Source organism: Chelonoidis abingdonii, chromosome 13 (genome assembly GCF_003597395.2).
Source record: "Chelonoidis abingdonii isolate Lonesome George chromosome 13, CheloAbing_2.0, whole genome shotgun sequence".
In the NCBI taxonomy this organism is placed as follows: domain Eukaryota; kingdom Metazoa; phylum Chordata; order Testudines; family Testudinidae; genus Chelonoidis; species Chelonoidis abingdonii.
In genome coordinates, this window is record NC_133781.1 from 7,870,011 (window position 1) to 7,890,657 (window position 20,647).

The window sequence follows — 20,647 nt, forward strand, 5'->3', positions numbered from 1 at the left end:
ATGCCCCGCTGGCCGAGACCTTGAGAGCCCAGGGCTACGAAGTCCAGGTACACACCCTGATCGTGGGAGCCTTGGGCTCGTGGGACCCACACAACGAGTCGGTTCTGAGAGCGTGTGGGGTCGGTTGATGCTATGCCCGACTCATGAGATGGCTCATGGTGTCCGACACCATCAGGCGGTCCAGAGACATTTATACCAAACACATCACTGGACACCACCAATACCACACTGAGTAATCGAGACAGCCGACCAGGGAAATAACCCACTTCCTTCCCTGACGGACCAAGGGACACACCCCACCCATGTACCTATCCGCTCCACCGATACTGACTTGGACTCCTTATTCATTCCATGGGTGGCGTACCCAAGTCCACTTATCCACTGACACTTTAAAAACCCTTGAACCCCAATCTCGGTTTATGCTGGTTATACGATATGTATGTATCTTTTCATTCTTGCAAATGATATCTGTAACTCCCCATAACCCAAGCCTGACCCCAGATGTACACTACCTTCCCTCTCAATCTATGTATTTCATTTCAAACATTTACTTTAATCGAATTTTTATATCTGAATTTTAGTAAAGAAACTCACAGAATTAATTCAAATTGGCTTGGATGGAAGTACTGTCCCGTGGATCTCCAGTTGGCTAAAGGACTAAGAACTGCAGTGTGCTTAATTGGAAAGATGTCTGCCAGGGCATGATAAGGATCCATGTTAGGTCTTGTTTTATTTAACGCCTTATTAGTGACCTGAAGACAGAGAAAGCAGCATATGAATGACATTTTCATGAGCTCCTTAGTTGGGGAGACTTTGCAAATACCAAGTAAGGGAGAAAAATCACACACAGGGCCTTGGAGGCTTTTGAAAAATGGATGGAAAACAGATTCGATCTAGAAAAGTGAAAGGGAATATATGTAGGGGAAAATCATCCCAAATATAGGCAGGCGATTCAGTGGGCGAAAGCAACACAAAGCACCACTGCTGAGGATGACCTGGGATTTAGATATAGGGGTTCAGAGCACTATTGCAGCAGGGAAAGGGAATGTGATTTGGGGCTGCAGCCTCCAGTACTGCCAACTCTAGGCATTCAGAAATCACAAGCTTGGCTGAAAATCATGGGATTTTTTACAAGTAATATATTTGGGCTCTTTTTCTGTACCTTTTGCTTCCTGAATCTGGGGGGCACATTCAGTTCAGGTTTTCAAGCTTATTTCCATGACCGGGAGGGTGAAAACCTTTAAAAAAAAAATAAAAAATTGGAAGCCAAGAGTCTCTTGTAATCATACAAGGAGCTGGAGCTTTAAGAAAAGCACCAAATTTCATGAGTCTTGTAATAAAGCTACAGGAGTTGGCAACACTGCTGACTGATGGGGACATCCTGCTCATGCTAGTCCCTTTCTGCAAGACTGGTGAGATCACAGCTTGCGTGCATGTACATTCCTCAGGAATCTAACACCAGTGACGTGCAGAGATTTGCTTTAGTGGACTAGTAATGGGTTTAAAGTTAAGTGTTTGCAGGACTGAGGCCTTAGCAAAGAGCAAGATGAAGACCAAATGGTTTATGAAGATTAGAAATTAGATGCCATTAAAATAACCCTGAATATATCTTGGCCAAATGAGGCATGAATTGGGGTAATGATAGCTGTCTGAAATAACTGAAGGATCTAAATCTCAAGGAGGAAGAGGAATTACTGAGTGTGGTCCAAGGGGATGTGACTAGGAGTGAATGGATGAAACTGTGGAAATGAACATTTTGGCAGTGTACTCCGTAAAACTTCCTTATAGAGAGAGGAATATTCTTGCCAACAAAGTGGCGGATCGTTTTCTTGGGTCATGCACAGCTAGACTGGCAAATGGCCGAGGGATGTACTGTAAGGGGTGGTCTTTCAGTGGATGGGGAGGAATGGGCAAAATGCCTAACAAATCTTTCCATCTTTGTTTTTAAAAACATATCAAATATTATTTGAAGTCAAAGAGTGACAAGACATGTTAAAGTGCTTGTGCATTGAAAAAATGCTCAAGGAGTCCATCTAAAGGTTAATTTTATTTTGGAATTTTAGGTTGGGGGACTCGCCTCTGAAAATGTGAGATGGGCAGACGCTGTGAAAGACTTCAAAGAGCAGGAGAGTACGTTGTGTGGAGATGTCTTACTAATCGCAGCTTTCGTCTCCTACCTGGGTTACTTTACAAAGAAATACAGACAAGACCTGATGGATGGAGTCTGGAGGCCATACTTGCTCCAACTAAAAGTAAGCACTGACTACTTAGGATAACCATTGTCCCTGTCTCTTACAGGAGCATAATGTCTGACACCCAAGGAATCGCTGACGAACCATGCTTCCATTGAGAGTTTGCCACAGGCCTGAGTAAGAGGCAACACATAGTTGTACTGCTCTGCATGCACACCAGTAACCAGATGGTGATTCTGGAGCTCACCGTCCGGTCCCTGGTCCCGCCTTGCTCTGGGCGGGGGCAGTAATCTGTCCTCATTCTCAATGGGGTTGCTACCCCTCCTCCCTCCTAGCAATTCAGTTGTAAATGTGAGTGGTTTTCAGAGGTGCAGCGCATCCGCAGCATACACTGAGCCACTGGGAGCTGAGGCTGCTCTGGAGGTGGCCTCAGTGTTAGCCCTGGAGAATTTTGGCCAGGAGTAAGAGAGATGCTCCCAAAGGCAAAAGAGACTGGAGGGAGGAACAAAGCAAGCGACTGGGCCCCCTGAGGGTGGGGCAGATCCAGAGGTCTCGCCCTATTCTAGGCCTGCAGGCTCCATATCCTTGTGCATGGAGTTGGTGCTGGCTTCATGAATACTTTGCTGCACGTATCTATGTGTATCTCACGGGAAATATAGACTGGCCCTTCAGTTTGTCTGGATTTGGGGCTACCCTGATGTGTCAAAAGTCCTGCCTTCACTTCATGGTTCAGGTGGACTGGCTTGTCAGCGTGTTTTGCCCACGTCACCCGTCAGTGACCTGACGCAGGCAGGAGTAAATCAGACATAACTGGTGGCTTTGTCACAAAGCATTTTCAGTGGAGCCACTCGTGCTGTGCTGAATCAGAACCAGAGTGTTCAGCAACTTGCAGGGTTGAGCCTTTGTGCAGCAGTAACTTTAGTGAACATTACAAGCAGATGTGAAATGCTTAGAGGCTTTTTAATATAGCAAAAACTGAGTGGAGTGATCCCCATACTTGGAAGTTTGAGAAAGCAACAGGTGCCAAGTGATGATGACAAAAAATCATATGTCCCACCTTCTTCAAGAGATGGTCCCTCTTCCACTGTGAGTTTACACATGCACATCATGTGCCTAGGGATGGAAAATCTGAAAGTAGTGTCTGTTGGTCTGTGCATGCTCGCTGACTCTCCTCGTGCCTCTGACTGAGGGGATAGAGGGTGGAGTGGGGGACCAGCCCTCTCTCCAGTTCCTTCTCACCTCCACATGATCGGGGTGGAACTAGCTTCAGCTTCATCCTACAAGATAAGATTTGCATTTAGCTTTGTAAATGTTTTAATAGCTTGTACATTTTTTAGTTTAGTGTTTTATAGATCTCTTACTGTTTAGATTTAGTCTCTTTGGGGGGGACACCTCCCCTCCCCACATACCCGTTTGGGGACTGGACTATGACCAGGATTCTGGGTTTTAAACTCTGTGCTTCCTGCCAGTGATCCTTCTCGGTCAGCGATAACCATCAGTACTTCCTGGACTCCCTTGGGCAAGCCCACATCACAGTGAGGTTCAGTATCTACCAATCATTCTCCAACCATACCCTGGAAGGGTGGGAACTTGGTCATAAGACCATAAAAACAGCCATACTGGGTCAGACCAAAGGTCCATCAAGCCCAGTATCCTGCCTTCTGACAGTGGCCAATGGCAGGTGCCCCAAAGGGAACGAACAGACAGGTTATCAACAAGTGATCCATGCCCTGTCACCCAATCCCAGCTTCTGGCAAACAGAGCCTAGGGACACCATTTCTGCCCATCCTGGCTAATAGCCATTGATGGACCTATCTTCCATGAATCTATCTAGCTCCCTTTTGAACCCTATTATAGTATTGGTCTTCACAACACCCTCTGGCAAGGAGTTTCAGAGGTTGGCAGTGCGTTATGTGAAAAAATATTTTTGTGTTTGTTTTAAACCTGCTACCTATTAATTTCATTTGGTGGCCCCTTGTTCTTGTATTATGAGAAGGAGTAAATAACATTTCCTTATTTACTTTCTCCACACCAGTCATGATTTTATAGACCTCTATCAGATCCCCCCTTAGTTGCCTCTTTTCCAAGCTGAAAAGTCCCAGTCTTATTAATCAATCTTCATACAGAAGGCATTCTATACCCTTAATCATTTTTGTTGCCCTTTTCTGAACCTTTTCCAATTCCAAGGTATCTCTTTTGAGATGGGGCAACCACATCTGCATGCAGTATTAAAGGTGTGGGCATACCATGGATTTATATAGCGGCAATATGATATTTTCTGTCTTATATATCCCTTTCTTGATGATCCCCAACATTCTGTTCGCTTTTCTGACTGCCGCTGCACATTATGTGGATGATTTTAGAGAACTATCCACAATGACTCCAAGATCTCTTTCTTGAGTGGTAACAGCTAATTTAGACCCCATCATTGTATATGTAGAGTTGGGATTATGTTTTCCATGTGCATTACTTCGCATTTATCAACATTAAATTTCATTTGCCATTTTGTTGACCAGTCACCCAGTTTTGTGAGATACTTTTGTAGCTCTTCACAATCTGCCTGAGACTTAACTATCTTTAGTAGTTTTGTATCATCTGCAAATTTTGTCACCTCACTGTTTACTCCTTTTTCCAGATCATTTATGAATATGTTAAATAGAACTGGGCCCACTACAGATCCCTGGGGGACACCAAGATTTACTTCTCTCCATTCTGAAAACTGACCATTTATTCTTACTCTTTGTTTCCTATCTTTTAACCAATCCATAAGAGAACCTTCCCTCTTATCCCATGACTGCTTATTTTGTTTAAGAGCCTTTGATGAGGGATCTTGTCAAAGGCTATCTGAAAATCTAAATACACTATATCCACTGGATCTCCTTTGGATACACCTTGTGGAGAAGGTCATGAGGCCTCAAACAGATCCAGGCTAGGGAGTACCCTCTGTATATTGACCTGATTCATCAAGGATGCTTCTTCTGGTGCGAAGTCTGACTCTGGTATGGCAGGGTCTGTCCCCACAGAACCCCTGGCGGGATCTTGTCAGGAATCCAGGAAGCACTCTCATAAGTATGAGACTGTCTTCCTCTAAATCCACTTCCAAAAGTTGGATTTAGTGCTGAGCAAGACCATCAGCTTGGTCCATGAGGAGTTAGTATGTCCCAAGTCTAGATAAGTTCATGGAGGATAGGTTCATCAATGGCTGTTAGCCAGGATGGGCAGGGATGGTGTCCCTAACCTCTGTTTGCCAGAAGCTGGGAGTGGGCAGCAGGGGATGGATCACTTGATGACTACCTGTTCTGTTCGTTCCCTCTGGGGCACCTGGGATTGGCCACTGTTGGAAGACAGGATACTGGGCTAGATGGACCTTTGGTCTGACCCAGTATGACTGTTCTTATGTTCTTGCATCCCAAAGGCATGAAGTGAAAGCCCATAAGCATTGGGATACATCGGTACGCTATTACAATTCATTGAGACCTTCATCCTCAGCATCTCAAAAACAGCATTGATGAAGACTGATTATCATCAGCTTTGTCTATCCATGTGATCATCTTCCTCAGCAGTTACACAATCTCTTCTGGCTCCAGGAGCTCAGACAAGTAGACTCCCTCTCAGATCATAGAGATCTGAATCCATTGCTGTGCCACAGGACATTTTCGCTCTCTCAGATCTGGAATCCTCTCCTCCATCGAGTCCTTCTGTCTCCAAAGAGGAAATAACATAATTCACGGAGTTGACCACTGGAAGGAATTTGTCACTCGTCCCATGTATGGAATGCAACTCTGATCCAAAAGCAGCAATAATATTGCCACTGGAATTGGCCTTCTCTTCATCAGGAGATTCCAAGCCACCCAATGAACCCTTTTTCCCCATTCTACGTATCCTCTGCTATCCAAAAGACCTGCACCAATTTGGGAACAAACTTTGCCTCATCTTACTAGGAGCTGGAGGTATCTCATGCCGTGGAGGCCTCCGTACTCCCTATTGACCCCTCCTACTGACAATATTTGGGGCATTGGGACCAGTACCATCCTGCAGAGTTGCGCCAATTTGTAGGGAGTCACTCCTTGCCGCCCCTCTGAGGGGACACTCAGATCTGCCCCTGGATCCTACAGAGGAAGAGGATCATTATGCACCAGATCTGGCTATTAGCTAAGATGGGCAAGGATGGTGTCCCTAGCCTCTGTTTGCCAGAAGCTGAGAGTGGGCAGCACGGGATGGATCACTTGATTACCTGTTCTGTTCATTCCCTCTGGGGCACCTGGGATTGGCCACTGTTGGAAGACAGGATACAGGGCTAGATGGACCTTTGGTCTGACTCAGTATGACCGTTCTTATGTAATGGCTAAATATGACTTCCTAAACTATGCCAGGTTTTCAGAATTTACTGACAGCCTTCCTCACATCTGGACAGAGCTCTTTTCCAAGCTCTGATAGATTAAGGCAAACTGATAGCCAATTCAAATTGCCAATCCACAGTAAATGCCATTGATACCTCCTCTAGACCTATTGCTACTGCCATTGTTATGTTCAGGGAGTCATAGCTCCATGCGTCAAGAGTTCCCTAGGGAGGTCCATTCCCTAGGGAGGTCTTTTTAGTGAACCACAGCTCTTCAACCAAAAGGCAGACAAGTCCCTCCATATCCTGAAGGACTCTAGGGCTAGCCTCTGCTCCCTAGGGATATATATGCCTCCCGCAAAGAGGAAGATTTTCCACCAGAGGCCCTGTGAACCACCACACAAGAGGCAGAAGGTTCACAAGAGCTGCTTCCTCACACCCTCGGCAATAGGCTCTATCTCAATCTCTGCTCTGACTTGACATTATTTTTTATAGGAGCTTGAGAGCTGTGAACTACTAAGCCCAACACCTCTCAATCCCCACACACAATTTGGCGGTCATACAGCACACCTTTTCAACACCTGGAGTGCAATAACAACAGACAGACAGATGCTGAACTTCATCCACTCTGGCTATATGATAGAGTTTGCATGCCCACCTCCCCCAAAACCACGCTCCTCACCCTGCTTTGGGGATCGCTCTCACAAGAGTATTCTCAAACAAGAGGTGGGCTCCCTATTAGAATGAGGAGCACTAGAACATGGGAGTGGGTTTTACTGGATTTTCTTCCTGGTACTCAAAAAGAAGCATGGATAGAGACCTTTATGTGCACCATCTCAACTACTTCATTCAGAAACTCAAGTGTCGCATGGTCACGTTGCCATCTATAATCCCATCTTTAGAAAAGGGCATGTGGTTTACAGCCTTAAATCTGAAGGACACCTACTTTATGTAGACATTCATCCCGCTCACAGATGCTTCCTCAGATTCATGGTTGGCTTCGGCCATTTTCAATACAGAGTTCTCCCTTTCAGCATAGCAACCACCCCTGGAATCTTTCCCAAGCTATTCTTGGTAGTAGTAGCTCACGTCAGATGTTGCAGTCTTGTTGTCTTCCCCTACCTCGACGACTGGCTCCTTGTCGCCAAGTCCTGCCAGGAAGCCTATGTTTCAACTTCTATAATGCTGCACCTCTTCTCCTCACTAGGAGTCAGCATAAACACCAAAAAAATCTATTCTTACAATCTCTGGACTTAACTGGGGACACCTTCAATTTTATCACCACAAGAGCGAACTTGCCCAAGGACAGGTTCCAGACCATGAGCAATAATATAACTCAGATCATAGACAACCCTTGAGTACCAGTCAAGACATGTCAGTCTCACTTAGGTCATATGGCCTCATGCACTTACATCACCCTGTTTCTATAGATCCACCTTTGACTGCAGCCATGTTTGAAGGCAATGGTATACTTTCCAAACTGCCATCCCATGATCACTATGGTAACAGTTCCAGCCAAAGCAGTGTCTTCCCTCCTATGGTGCACAAATCCTCATTAGGCATGCATGGGTGTATTCTTTCTCCTATCCTCATCAGACAGGATCATATTACCATTCCCAGGGTGACCCTCTACTTCTTCCTTGGTTGAACTAGTTCAGACTATGCCTTCTGTTCTCTACTTCTCCTGCCATGAGTTATGTGCAAAATCCAGCAAGACAGGCACAGGTCATCCTGATGGCCCCCTACTGGACCAGACATTTTTGGTTTCCCAACCTCCTGCACATGTCATTTTGACTACCAATCATCCTCCCAATGTTGCCTGAGCTCCTGACCCTGTGGAATGACAAGATCAAGCCTCTTGATCTGTATCAACTACACTGCAGGGCTTGGTGTTTGGATGAGCATCATCCTTAGAACATTCATGCTCCACAGCCATGAGACATCCTTTGAAATAGTAGAAAGATGTTACTTAAATAGAGGCACTCTCTTCTTGGGCACATCAAAGGAACATTCTCCCAGAAACTGCAGATACTCCTCTCATCTAGGAAAATAGCAGAGCGTACCATCCATCTTCTCAGGGCTACTTGGTCTTCACACATCCAACTACGAGATACTGGAAAAGCCTAATCACAACCTTCCTGCCTATTCAGAAGTGTGCTCTCCAGGGGAACCTGAACTTTGTTCTCAACATTCACAAGACCGACCTTTGAACCTTTAGCTTCTTGTTCCATATTTTTCCTTTCCATGAAGGTGGCTTTCCTCATAGCCATCACCTCAGCTGGAAGGGCTGGCAAGCTTGGAGCAATGATGATGAATCCTCCTTATGGTATATTCTAGAAGGATTTGGTTTCTTTGCATCTACACTCCAAATTCACCCCAAAGTAGTATCAGAATTTGACCTTAACCAATCGATTCACTTTCCTGTGTTCTTTCCAAAACTGCACACTTTCACGGAGGAACAAAGACTCCATTCCCTCAATGTTCAGCAGGCCTTGGCCTTTTCCCTGCAAAGAGCAAAGCCAATTAGGAAATCCTGGAGACTATTCATCTCTATGGCAGAAAGAATCAGGGGGTGCACCATCTCCACCCAGAGAATCTACTACTGAATATCTGGCTGCATTCTGTTCTGCTACCAGCTATTGAACCTTCCCCCCAGCCAGGGCCACACAGGGTGAGGGGGGCAAGTAGGGGACCTTTTTAATTTTTACTCACTCGGCAGCAGTCTGGGTCTTCAACGGCAGTTTGGCGTCGGGTCCTTCAGTGCTGCCGAAGACGCGGAGTGAGTGAAGGACCCACCGCCGCCAAAGACTCGGAGCGCCACCCAGTGAGTACAAGCGGGTGGCACCTTTTTATGCCCACTCCCTGCTTTTCCCTAGACCCTCTGAATCCTCTGGGCAGCCCTTGCCCCAGCCACCAGGGTTAAGAACTCATTCGACAAGATAACAAGCAATAACTTTGGCATCACTTCAGGAAGTAAGTATCCTTGGTATCTGTAAAGTGGCCACGTGGGGCTTGGTTCATGCATTTGCAAGACATTATGTCCTGGTGTGGGACTCCTCTGGTGATGCCTCCTTTGGGACAGTGGTCCTCTGCTAAGCTCTACCATCTGCATCCTCGCACCCTTCTCCTGCTTAAGTACTGCTTGTCAGACACCCACAGTGGAATACAATAGGGACCGTCACTTGAAGAAAAAGAGGAAGTTACTAACCTGTAAGTGGAGGTTCTTTGAGATGTGTGGTCCATATCTGTATTCCACTATCCACCTTCCTTTCCTTCTGCTTCAGATCTTTTCTGGTTCATGGTAGAGAAGGAACTGGAGAGATAGTTAGTCCATCCAGCCCTTTATCCTCTTAGTCAGAGGCACAACGTAAGGCAGAGTGCATGCACGTACCAATGGATGCTACTTTCAAATTCTCCGTCTCTGGGTGCATGGTGCACATATGTAAACACACAGTGGAATACAGAAAGGGATCACACATCTTGAAAGATCTCCAGTTACAGGTAAGTAACTCCCTCTTTCTATAACACTGAACAAGGAACTCTGTTAGAATAAGAAAGCCAGTATTATCCCTAAAGCCATCCTTGTCTCTCTGCTTTACTGCAGAACTTCTCCTAGAATTTCCGTCCTGCTGCCTGACTTCCTGCTAGAAATGTAAAGAGACAAACCATATAGCTTCACTAAAAGTGATGGCACCTCCATTTCCTATAGCTGGTAATGCTTGCTTATCAGTTGTCCCGTCCAGGTTTCCTAGGTAAACATAACTGGCCCAGAAAGGGGCTTCCCTGTCACAGAAGTGTTTCTAGAACAGCTAATGTCATTTAGCAACACAACAGCAGGCCTGTGAGGATGTTAATTATACTCTTCATAACTGTTGTTTCAAGGAGTTTGTACATGGAAATTTGTGATCTGAACCTGCTCTGCTAGCTGTGATGACTTGGTGTGCTTAGCATGCTGCAGGCATTATTCTTTGTTTTTTTCTATATAACAGGGATGAGTGAGGCTTTTAATGCTAGACAAAAACCATCCTGTAAAACTGTAGGCCACCAACAAATAATGGCTATGCTAAATTGCTAGATTCGGCTCTGCTTGCCCATTCTTGGAATATGTAGCAGTTTCTTCCACAAGTTTTTAACAATGTGCCGGGGGACATACCTCCTTTCTTTCAGGTTCCAGTCCCTGTAACTCCATCATTAGACCCCCTGACAATGCTAACGGATGATGCTGATATAGCAGCCTGGCAGAACGAAGGCCTTCCAGCTGATCGGATGTCCACGGAAAATGCCACAATCCTCACAAACTGTGAACGCTGGCCCCTTATGGTTGATCCCCAACTCCAGGGTATCAAATGGATCAAAACCAAGTATGGCGAAGATCTCAGAGTGATCAGAATTGGGCAGAAGGGGTAAATGCAAGCCACCATAGAGAATCATATATTTTAATTGCTAGCTACAGTGTCAAACTTGAGGTATGGTGTGTGTTTATTTTCAGTGTAAGGACAGTGTGAGTGGAGCAAACTAGAGTGGCTGGGAAAGCTACCAAAGTTGTTTGTGTACTAACCTGTTTTTTTCATTACCAAGATGATTTCTGTTTAAACATAAGCGGGGTTGTTCAATGTTTGGCCTAGTTGCAATAGAAACTGCCTTAAAATGGAAAAGGAGAAGAAAAAAGATGTATGTGGGCCCACCTGAATACCAGTCTTCTGCACTTGGGATGGTAACTCTCCACCCTGTGGCCTTAGTGCATTTCAGGCTCCTGTTGTGTTAGCACGTGCCTTATATTCTGCCCCAGCTGACTCCATTCCACAGTGGGGCAAAGGCAGAACAGATCTCACTTCTACAGGTCCTAGAAAGGAAGACAGCCAAAGCAAATAGAATAGAGCTGCCATATTCATCGGGGGGTTAAGGAAACTGCCAGTCCCACTCCCTCTGCCATTTAATGGGGCCTTGCAAAGAATTCAGGGTTAAAGACAAAGGAGGAGTACGGACAAGGTGTATATGGAAAGAACTCCCATCTACTGTTTCTGCTGCTCATTGGCTGGGCAAGGGGCTTGTCAAATGGGCCAGACTGACCACTCAGTGCTGAAACATCATCAGTTTCAAAGGGGATCAAGGTGATTGGCTGGTTGGAATTCCAGTCCCGGAAACAGGCCAATCAGATGGGGGTTTGAAAGGGTTGTAAGAGCCCCTGGAGAGTGCTCCTGGCTGCTCATCATGAGTTTTAGTTGTTTAAAGCAGTAAAATATGAAGTGATGAAAGTGAAAGCGGCATCTCGACATCTAGGTGGGAACAGAAAAAATCCCATAAGGTCCACTCTGTCTGCCATCACTGCCTGCCCTATGGTGCAGTCCCTTCTTTCCCTGTCTCCAGCTGGATGCCAGGGTGTCAGTTATGCACAGAAGGACACTTTATTTGGAGGTACAATGAGAAGAATCAAATACCTCCATTCACCCCCACCTTTGGCTGGCTTGCACAGGATGCTGGGGAAGCATCAGGTAACATCATGCCATTCCAAATCAGAATGATCCTGTGCAGGTGGCTAAGTGGGTTAAGAAGGGCTGGTTGAGAGGGAGGCTGTGTACACACCATACTGTACAGAGGACTTGTATCACTATATTCCCATTGGCCTGGTATTAATTCTTGGAGGTAGTGATTACCAGCAAATCCTAGACCTCCCTACTTCAGCTTCATAATACATACTCTTCTCTGTGTATACCCAGTGAGGCCTTTGTTCTTATCTTAAGGGAGCTATTTCTGAGTAGGAATGGTTTGTTTCTCTTAGCTGTCAGTAAGGGCCCTGTGTGCAGGCCGTGTCAGTGGGGAGTGGTAGTGAACCAGCTAGTTAGCACTACACGTAGTCAGTTGAAATCCAAGTCATACTGAGGACATGCTGGGAAAATCTGCACTACCAGAGAAGGTGCTTGCTTTGGCAGACTATGTTTTCTTTATTATTGTGTGTTCCCATAGGGAATTCTTAGATCTGACCCACCCTCTGGGTCTGCCTACACTGCAGTCATGGGGTAGGATTGCAGCTCATGTAGATATACCTGAGCTACCTGTAATCTGGCTAGTGTGGGTACTGGGGCTTTGAAACCCTGGGTAACTCAACTGGCTAGCCTACAATGAAGCCTTTACTGCTGTAGCTTCACTGCTCCGGTATCTGAGCTAGCTAGATTCGAACTAGTGTGGGTATGTCCACCCAACTGCAGCCATGACTGGTGTTTGCAGTGTAGACATACTCTGTGCCTAACCATCTAAGGTTGTGTGGATACACAGACACCCTGGTCAGCAAGCTCTCTATGAAATGTAGTAGAAACCCCACTGGTTTTTCTACAGGAGGCCAATTGACTCCCCCACTCCTGCCCCTCATCATTTTTGTTGTATTTTCATTATTCAGTGGTGTTCCACAGCTTTCTCTGGCATCCCTCTGGGCTCATGGTCCTTGCTGCTGTGAGTAGAGTCTGTGCTGAATGCTGATATTGTACCAATGCCATCTGTGCTAGGTATTTGGACACCCTGGAACAAGCCCTTGCTGCAGGTGAAGTTGTTTTGATTGAAAACTTGGAGGAATCTGTGGATCCAGTTTTGGGAGCATTACTTGGCCGAGAAACTATCAAGAAAGGAAGGTGAGAGTCTGGGAGATTGAATGAAATATGTTTCTGTGGCCATCTCACTTTCTAGCCTTTTCCCAGTGTCAGCAGGAGAAGAGATGGGCCCTTTATGCTAATATCTTGCCTTTGCCCAACCTTGGTGTGTGTGTGTATGTTTCTCACTTCACTCGTGTTCTGCCTTTGGGACTGGGGGTGAGATTTTGAATCATGGCAATCATATAGAGTCACTTCGAGTTGAAATAAACCTTTAGCTCTCTTAATTAGTCAGTACCCTTAATCACTTGGCTCCCTGTATAGAAACAAATATCTCTCTCCCCTTATGTGGCAAAGACACCTCTGGACATTCCTAATGTCTATAGGTTGGGTAATTTTCCTTCAAGTTATTGTCACACAGATTGTGAAGAAAAGATGCCTTCATGTTGTCCATCCTTGTTATTGGCTATTTCGGAATAAAGTTGCAGCTTTAAGTATCAAGAATACGGGGAGCAGTACATACTAGGAGATGGTTCTTGGGGTAATGACCAGGTGCCTTTCAGCATGAAAATATTCATACAAAGAGGCAGGAGAGCAGTGTTTCCTTTTTTGCTTCTTTTTGAGTGGGATTAAAATGACTGTGTTCTTAGACTCGTGTTCAAATAATAGCAACAAATAGAAGTGTGTGTGCAGAGCTTTGTGGTGAACTTAACTTTGGGATTCTTTGGATGCTATCACACTGGCTTTCACACAATGGAGTCGTATTTCTTTCAATATGTCTGTGTCATTCAGACTTTTAACGCTCTTTACATCTAGCTTAACAGGATCACAGCATTTGTGTGACCTCAGCTGCTTCTGCACCAGCTGTAGATGCAGTCTCACTTCTGGCTTTGAATGGTAAACAACAAAGAGCCTGTTAAGCTTTGGATTGCACGTTCCTTAAGATCCTCAGAGATTATTCCTTTACTGTTGAACACACTTAAAATATAATTGAATGGTGTAAACTTCTGGGAAAACGAGGCTTTCCTTATTGTGAAAGTAAAGCATCAAAACCAAGATGGGTGTTTCAGTACCAAAAGTAACAGTTAGAGCAAAACATTTTGAAAAAGGAGACAAGATTATAATGGATGTGGCACGAAACTAGAATCTCTTTTGACAAGGGCAAAACTAGAACACTCTCTTGTCAGTGATGTATAGCTCAGTTCTAGAAAGTCACTGTGAGGTAATAACAGTTACTATGTGAAAAAGGGAGTGTTGGCCATCCAAATGTCTAGCTTGCTCCTTGGTCTTTGGGAGGTTCTCTTGGGCATCCTGGGGAAAGGGACTTACTTTCATATTCAGAAACTCCACACCACAGAAACAATCCTGCAAGCTGATCCACATGGACACATGTCCTACTGAAGTCAAGAGAAAGGATAGTTTTGTGGTCAAGGTTTTGGATGGGGACTCTGCATATCCGGGGTCAGTTCTGGGCTATGTTACAGGCTCTTTCTGTGACTGTAAATAAGTCATGTGATTTCTCTCTCTCTCCAATACCTATTGGTATTGAAGATGATAATACTCGCTTTCTCCCACTCCATCTATTTAGACTGTAAGGTCTTTGATGCAAAAACTATTTCTTACTATCTATGCATATTTATGTACGTGTATATATATCTATGTATATGAAGGTATGTAACCTATTGCTTAAATCAGCCTCTGTACCAGATGTAGTTAAAACTCCACAACCCTGTTACTGTGATCACTGTCATACCAGTATAAGGGGCTTATACCAGTATATCTGTCCCCATAAGACAGGGAAATAAACTATATTGATATAAGGCACTTTTATCCCAGTATAACTGCATCCAAACTAGAGCATGTACTAGTATATCAGTAAAAAAAATCATACCCCGAACTGAAATAGTGATACCAGTACAAAGTTCTGCGTAGCGCACGCCTAAGATAAATGTACATTCTTCTCAGGACATAACATCACTATACCCCACATTCATCTGGGAATTCGACTCTGATTCCTGCTGGCTACATTCATGTCTAGGTTTGCTGTGCTCTGATATTCCTTCTGCACCGTCCCTCCCCGGTCATTATAATTCATAACCTATTTGTCAAATTGGGAAATATATAAAACAAATTGGAATTTTGTCTGTTATCTTACTTCTCACAGGCAACAGTGCAGCACAGCCAGTCTCCAGCCTTGGCTTCATTTTTAAATCTCAGTGAGATCTATGGACCCAGACTAAGTCTGAAGAAAATAGGCTTCATAGTCATCAAGTTGAATTTCTTTTTTTTAAAGACAGACTGTTGGGCCACTTCAAAACTAGGACTGATTTACATTTGAGATCGAGCACCTCAAATGGGGATGGCCTGAAAGTCTAGACTATCTCAAGCGTGGGAGTGTCTCAGATGCCATCTAGCCATAATTGTTCTTACCTTGAAATTGATATCTGTGTTTAGTGAGCATATATAATTCATGTTGTGAAATGCTATTAGACATGAATGACATTGGTAAGTGAGCTAAAAGAGCTTCGGAAGCCACATGAACATTTGCATCTGTTGGTTCTGTTTCAGATATATTAAAATTGGAGACAAAGAATGTGAATATAACCCCAGTTTCCGTCTCATCCTCCACACAAAGCTAGCAAACCCCCATTACCAACCTGAGATGCAGGCACAGTGCACCCTGATCAACTTCACTGTAACTCGAGATGGCTTAGAAGACCAGCTGCTAGCAGCTGTGGTGAGCATGGAGCGGCCTGACCTGGAAGAACTAAAGGTAAGGTGCTGGTAGCAAGCACTGTAATTAAGGCACTATTGATAAACATTCAAAAATTGTGAGTCAGGACCCCAAATCATAAGATTGGCATTAAAATAATGAGATATTAACAAAATAATAAATATTGGTTCTTTTTCTTTGCCTTCTGGGTTCGGAGCCACGTCTCCAGTTGCTAGGGCTTTAATTAAAATATCAAAGATTGTGCAGTTTGCAATAAAATCACGAGAGCTGGAATGCTGCTAAGGATGGAATTCAGTTATAACTCTTGCTCCCACTTGCTCCTGACTTGCTCAAAAGTTCTTCTTTGGAGCTCAGACTTCTCAGGCTTCAGCTTAAAGGTAATTTGTAAAAAAGGCTTCAGGAGATTCCACTTAGTCATTTTTCATTGATATGAGGCTGAATAAAACAACATACACACTCCAGAATATTATTGCCACACCCTTTCTCTCATTTTTTTAAAAGCCCCGCTCTCTTTGGGACAGTTTTGTACTTCCTCCCTTTTCAGCCCAACAGGCCTCAGGAAATCCTGATGGCAAATTTTTGCAGGGGTGGCTTAACAGAAGTTAGTGTGGCTGCTGGGATAGCACCCAGGCCAAAGATTTGGTGGCTTCTAGTCCCACCTCTGCTACTAGTTTGCTCATATGAGTCACTTCATCTCCTTGTGCCTTGCTTTCCCTATCTGTGAAATGGAGAAGATTATACTCACCTCATTTTTAAAGTGCTCTGAGATCTGTGGCTGACAAGTGCTATGGAAGAGATGTACATGATATAATTGTTACATGTGTCCCAGGAAAACATGCCTCCCATCAGGCAATGAGGAAAGTCATGGGCATGAGAAAAATTTACCAAACATGCTGTTTTAGAGTCCTTTTGCAATTTTTCTGCATTCTGTAATATTTGGCAAATATTAAGCAGTCTTTTAAAAACTACATTTAAAGTTGCCAGATGTTGCCATTCCAATGTACACAAATATGCAGCTGTCCATTGAACCCAGACTTTCTAAAAAAATGTCTCAAGTAAAAAAAAAAGAGTGGCAGCACAAATTTGAGCAATGCCTCCTTCGTCTGATTCTCCTCAATCAAGGGTGTTTCAAAACCTAAGCAGGGCCACTGAAATTCAAATATTTAAATGTATAGAAGTCAAATTAAATGTATACCCCAAATAAAAATGTAGTAAGAGGACCAAAATAAAATGCCATCATGGCTAAACAACAAAGTCAAAGAAGCAGTTAGAGGCAAAAAAGAGTCCTTTTAAAATTGGAAGTCAAATCCTGTTGAGGAAAATACAAAGGAGTATAGAGTCTGGCAAGTCAAGTGCAAAAGTGTAATTAGACAGCCCAAAAAACAATTTGAAGAGCAACTAGCAAAGGACTCAAACTAACAGCAAAAAAAAAATCAGAAGCAGGAAGTCTAGCAAACTATCGGTGGGGGCCACTGGACTGTCGAGATGCTAAAGAAGCACTCAAGGCAGGCAAACTGTTGCAGAGAAGCTAAATGAATTCTTTGCATCCGTCTTCACTGCAGAGGATATGAGGGAGATTCCCACACCTGAGCCATTCTTTTTAGGAGGCAAATCTGAGGAACTGTTCCATATTGAGGTGTCAAGAAAGGAGGTTTTGCACCAAATTGATAAACAGTATGAAGTAACAAGGATCAGATGTATTCACCCAAGAGTTTTGAAGGAACTCAAATATCAAATTGCAGAACTACTAACTATGGTATGTAACCTACCACTTAAATCAGCTTCTGTACTAGATGACTGGAAGATAGCTAATGTAACCCAGTTTTTAAAAAGAATGTTTCAGAAGCAATCCTGACAATTACAGGCCAGTAAGCATAACTTCAGTACCAGTCAAATTGGTTGAAACTATAGTAAAGAACAGAATGATCAGAGACACAGATGAACATGATTTGTTGGGAAAGAGCCAATTCAGCTTTTATAAAGGGAAGTCGTGCCTCACCAATCTATTAGAATTCTTTGAGGGGGTCAACAAACATGTGGAAAAGGGTGACCCAGTGGGTATAGTATACCTGGACTTTCAGAAAGTCTTTGTCAAGGTCCTTTACCAAAGGCTCTTAAAGCAAAGTAAGCAGTCATGGGCTAAGAGGCAAGGCCCTCTCATGGATGGTTAAAAGACAGAAACCAAAGGGTAGGAATAAATGGTCAGTTTTCAGGAGAGAGGTAAATAGTGGTCATAATACACATTTAGCAGTTTAGAAATATGTACTGCTAAATGTTTACCTAAAACAGAAATAAAAAATATTACACATATTCATTTCAGATCTATAGGGGTTCTAACTTTTCTGGTTTTAATAACTTTGTAAAATATTTTAGCTGTACAGCCTTAATGATGCATTAGTTTTACAGTTAAACAAAACCCCTGTGTTGAGCCCAAAGTATAACAGGATGAAATTCTTTGGCCTTTGTAATACAGGAGGAAACCCAGATAGCAGCAATGGTATACAAATGTGTAACCCACTGGTGTACTGTAAAGTGCAAGCCAATGCTATCCAGGTGGGGCTCTAACAAATCCATATCTTGTGTCCATCGGGCACAGAGAGTGGCCTGGAACACACCGTGGCCAGTGGGTTACAAATGCAGTCAACACACTCCTCTTCACTGATTCATATGGGACTGAGTTGATGTAGGGTGCGCCTGATTAACATAATTGTGCCACTAACTAGGCCTATTCCGCCTAGCTTCAAAGTCATTTTAGTGAAAAAATGACACAATGGGAAAGGCAAATCCAGTACACCGTGCAACTCTCAAATGCAATATTATGCTTTGGGGATTATTAGCTCAGTCAGATTCTGTGGTATTTACATCTCTGCTTTAAAAGAGAAGCTGCCTGTATTAGTGAGAGAGAAGTGAAAATGATGTGAATTAGGGGTCAGGTCTTTTTAAGCTCCTGGTGTTTGAGGGGAGTGGATGCTTAAGGAGGAGGATTGGAAGGCAGTTCCTAAGCGCAGCTCCTAGACTGACCAGAAGGGGTCACTGCTGTCAGAGCTGCCTCTGGTAGGGGGAGTGAGGGATCAAGTCATAGGCTAGCTAGGCTAGCTTTTGAATCAGGTTAAGTGAAAATGCATGAGGAGCATTTTAATGCTTGGGATGCCACAAACTTCTCTCCACTCCTCTGTTGGGAATTCATCTTCCATTGCTGGAGTTTCAGATAAGCACACAGGCTAGCATTTTCAAACTCAGATCTCTCATGTTAAATCTGCAGCTAGGCGCCTATGGAAAAGAGACCTGATTTCCAATGTGAGCTGTGGGTGCTCAGCACTTTGGACACCAGGGCACTTATTTGCTTTGAAACTTTTGGGCTCAAGTTCCAATGGAGAGGAAGAAAAATGTTAGTGAGTGCTCCACAAACTAAACTTCCAAGCACTTCTGCTGGCCACAGGGTACACAAAACAAATCAAGCGGTTTATTTTGCAAAGTCAGGTTCTAATTTCTTAGGATATTTTCTCCGTGCTCCTTGGCCCCATTGCACTTGCTACAGTCCTCAAGGGGGAAAGAGAGGTGGTTATATGCCACCTCCATATCTGCACCTCATGCTTGGGCTTCTGGGAGCCAGTGTCAGGGCCAGATCACAGGCAACTGGTTGGCACAGAGCAAGCTGCTCAGTATCAGGGCTGAAGGTCAGGGATCAGTCCGGGGCCAGGCCAGGTCCAAACCACAGAGTCCGAGTCTGTTACCAAAGTGAGACTATGAGGCGAGAATTGGGATGGGGCTGGGCCAGACTCTTTCGCAGGGGTCAGCAGTGGTCTTAAGCCAGACATAGTAACCCATGATCAGGGTCAGGGGCCAAGCCTAGACTGAGCACCAGGAATCACGGCGAGTCACAGCGAGGGGTGGCGAGCAGGGTCTGAGGCATGCCAGAGGTCTGCATTATTCAGACTTCCAGAAATGGTTTCCTGATTTATGTGGGAAATGCCAGCAAATCAGGAAATCCCAGAGGACTGTCACTCATGCCCCTCAGGGTGGGATTTCCTGCAGGGCATCTCAGTTCCTCTTGGTGGCAAGCCCATCTGGGCCCCTGGTGGTTATGAGGAAGCAATGCCTGCCTGAAACCCCAGAGACCCCAACGGTAGGCCCGTGGGCTCTTAGAGGTAGTTTGGTCTCCTTTACAATTTAGAGTAACCTCAGAGCTGCTCTAATTTCCACCAGCAGTAACAGCCCCAGGTCACTGGAGCACAGTATCCTTAGGGCACATGCCGGAAGAATGTCCCCCATCCGCCCTCCAATGTCCCCAGGACTGGGGGAATCCCCAGCTAACCAGTTAGGACTGTTTCGTGCTGTCCTAACCCTTTTTCTCACAAGTCTACAAAAACTTCTAAATCTGTGCACATCCCTTTAAAGTCTAAGGCCTTGCATGAGGCTCAGAATCAGTTGATTCAGCGAAAGAAAAATCTGACTTGATCACTGAACATATTATTCGTGAGGGTTTAGAGATATTTTCTCCAGGTGTGTTTGGGTTAGAAATAAATGCCAAGATGATTGCTGAACAAATTCCACTTCTTGGTAAAAGCTGGAGTATGCAAATAACAGCTAAATAGTTTTTAATTACTGCACATGTCAGGTGGGCGGCTGTTGAGCCCTCCCATGTCACTCTGACAGAGCCAAGCAAAAAGATTAGACTCATAGGTCAGAAGGGACCAATATGATCATCTAGTCTGACCTCCTGCACAAGGCAGGCCACAGAACCCTACCCATCCACTTTTATAACAACCCTTAACCCATGACTGAGTTATTGAAGTCCTCA

The 20,647-nt window shown here is 44.4% G+C and overlaps 1 protein-coding gene across 5 annotated transcripts in view; it reads left to right on the top strand.

The window, feature by feature from the left end:
- The window catches only part of DNAH9 (dynein axonemal heavy chain 9), a 396,459-nt gene that overhangs the window by 232,821 nt on the left and 142,991 nt on the right, over window positions 1–20,647 (top strand). For all 5 annotated transcript variants that reach the window (XM_075071725.1, XM_032803600.2, XM_032803609.2 and 2 more), the window contains 4 exons: window positions 2,064–2,252; window positions 10,699–10,934; window positions 13,032–13,154; window positions 15,681–15,885. In XM_075071725.1, coding sequence (XP_074927826.1) covers window positions 2,064–2,252; window positions 10,699–10,934; window positions 13,032–13,154; window positions 15,681–15,885 — 753 coding nt within the window. The remainder of the gene's footprint in view (window positions 1–2,063; window positions 2,253–10,698; window positions 10,935–13,031; window positions 13,155–15,680; window positions 15,886–20,647) is intronic.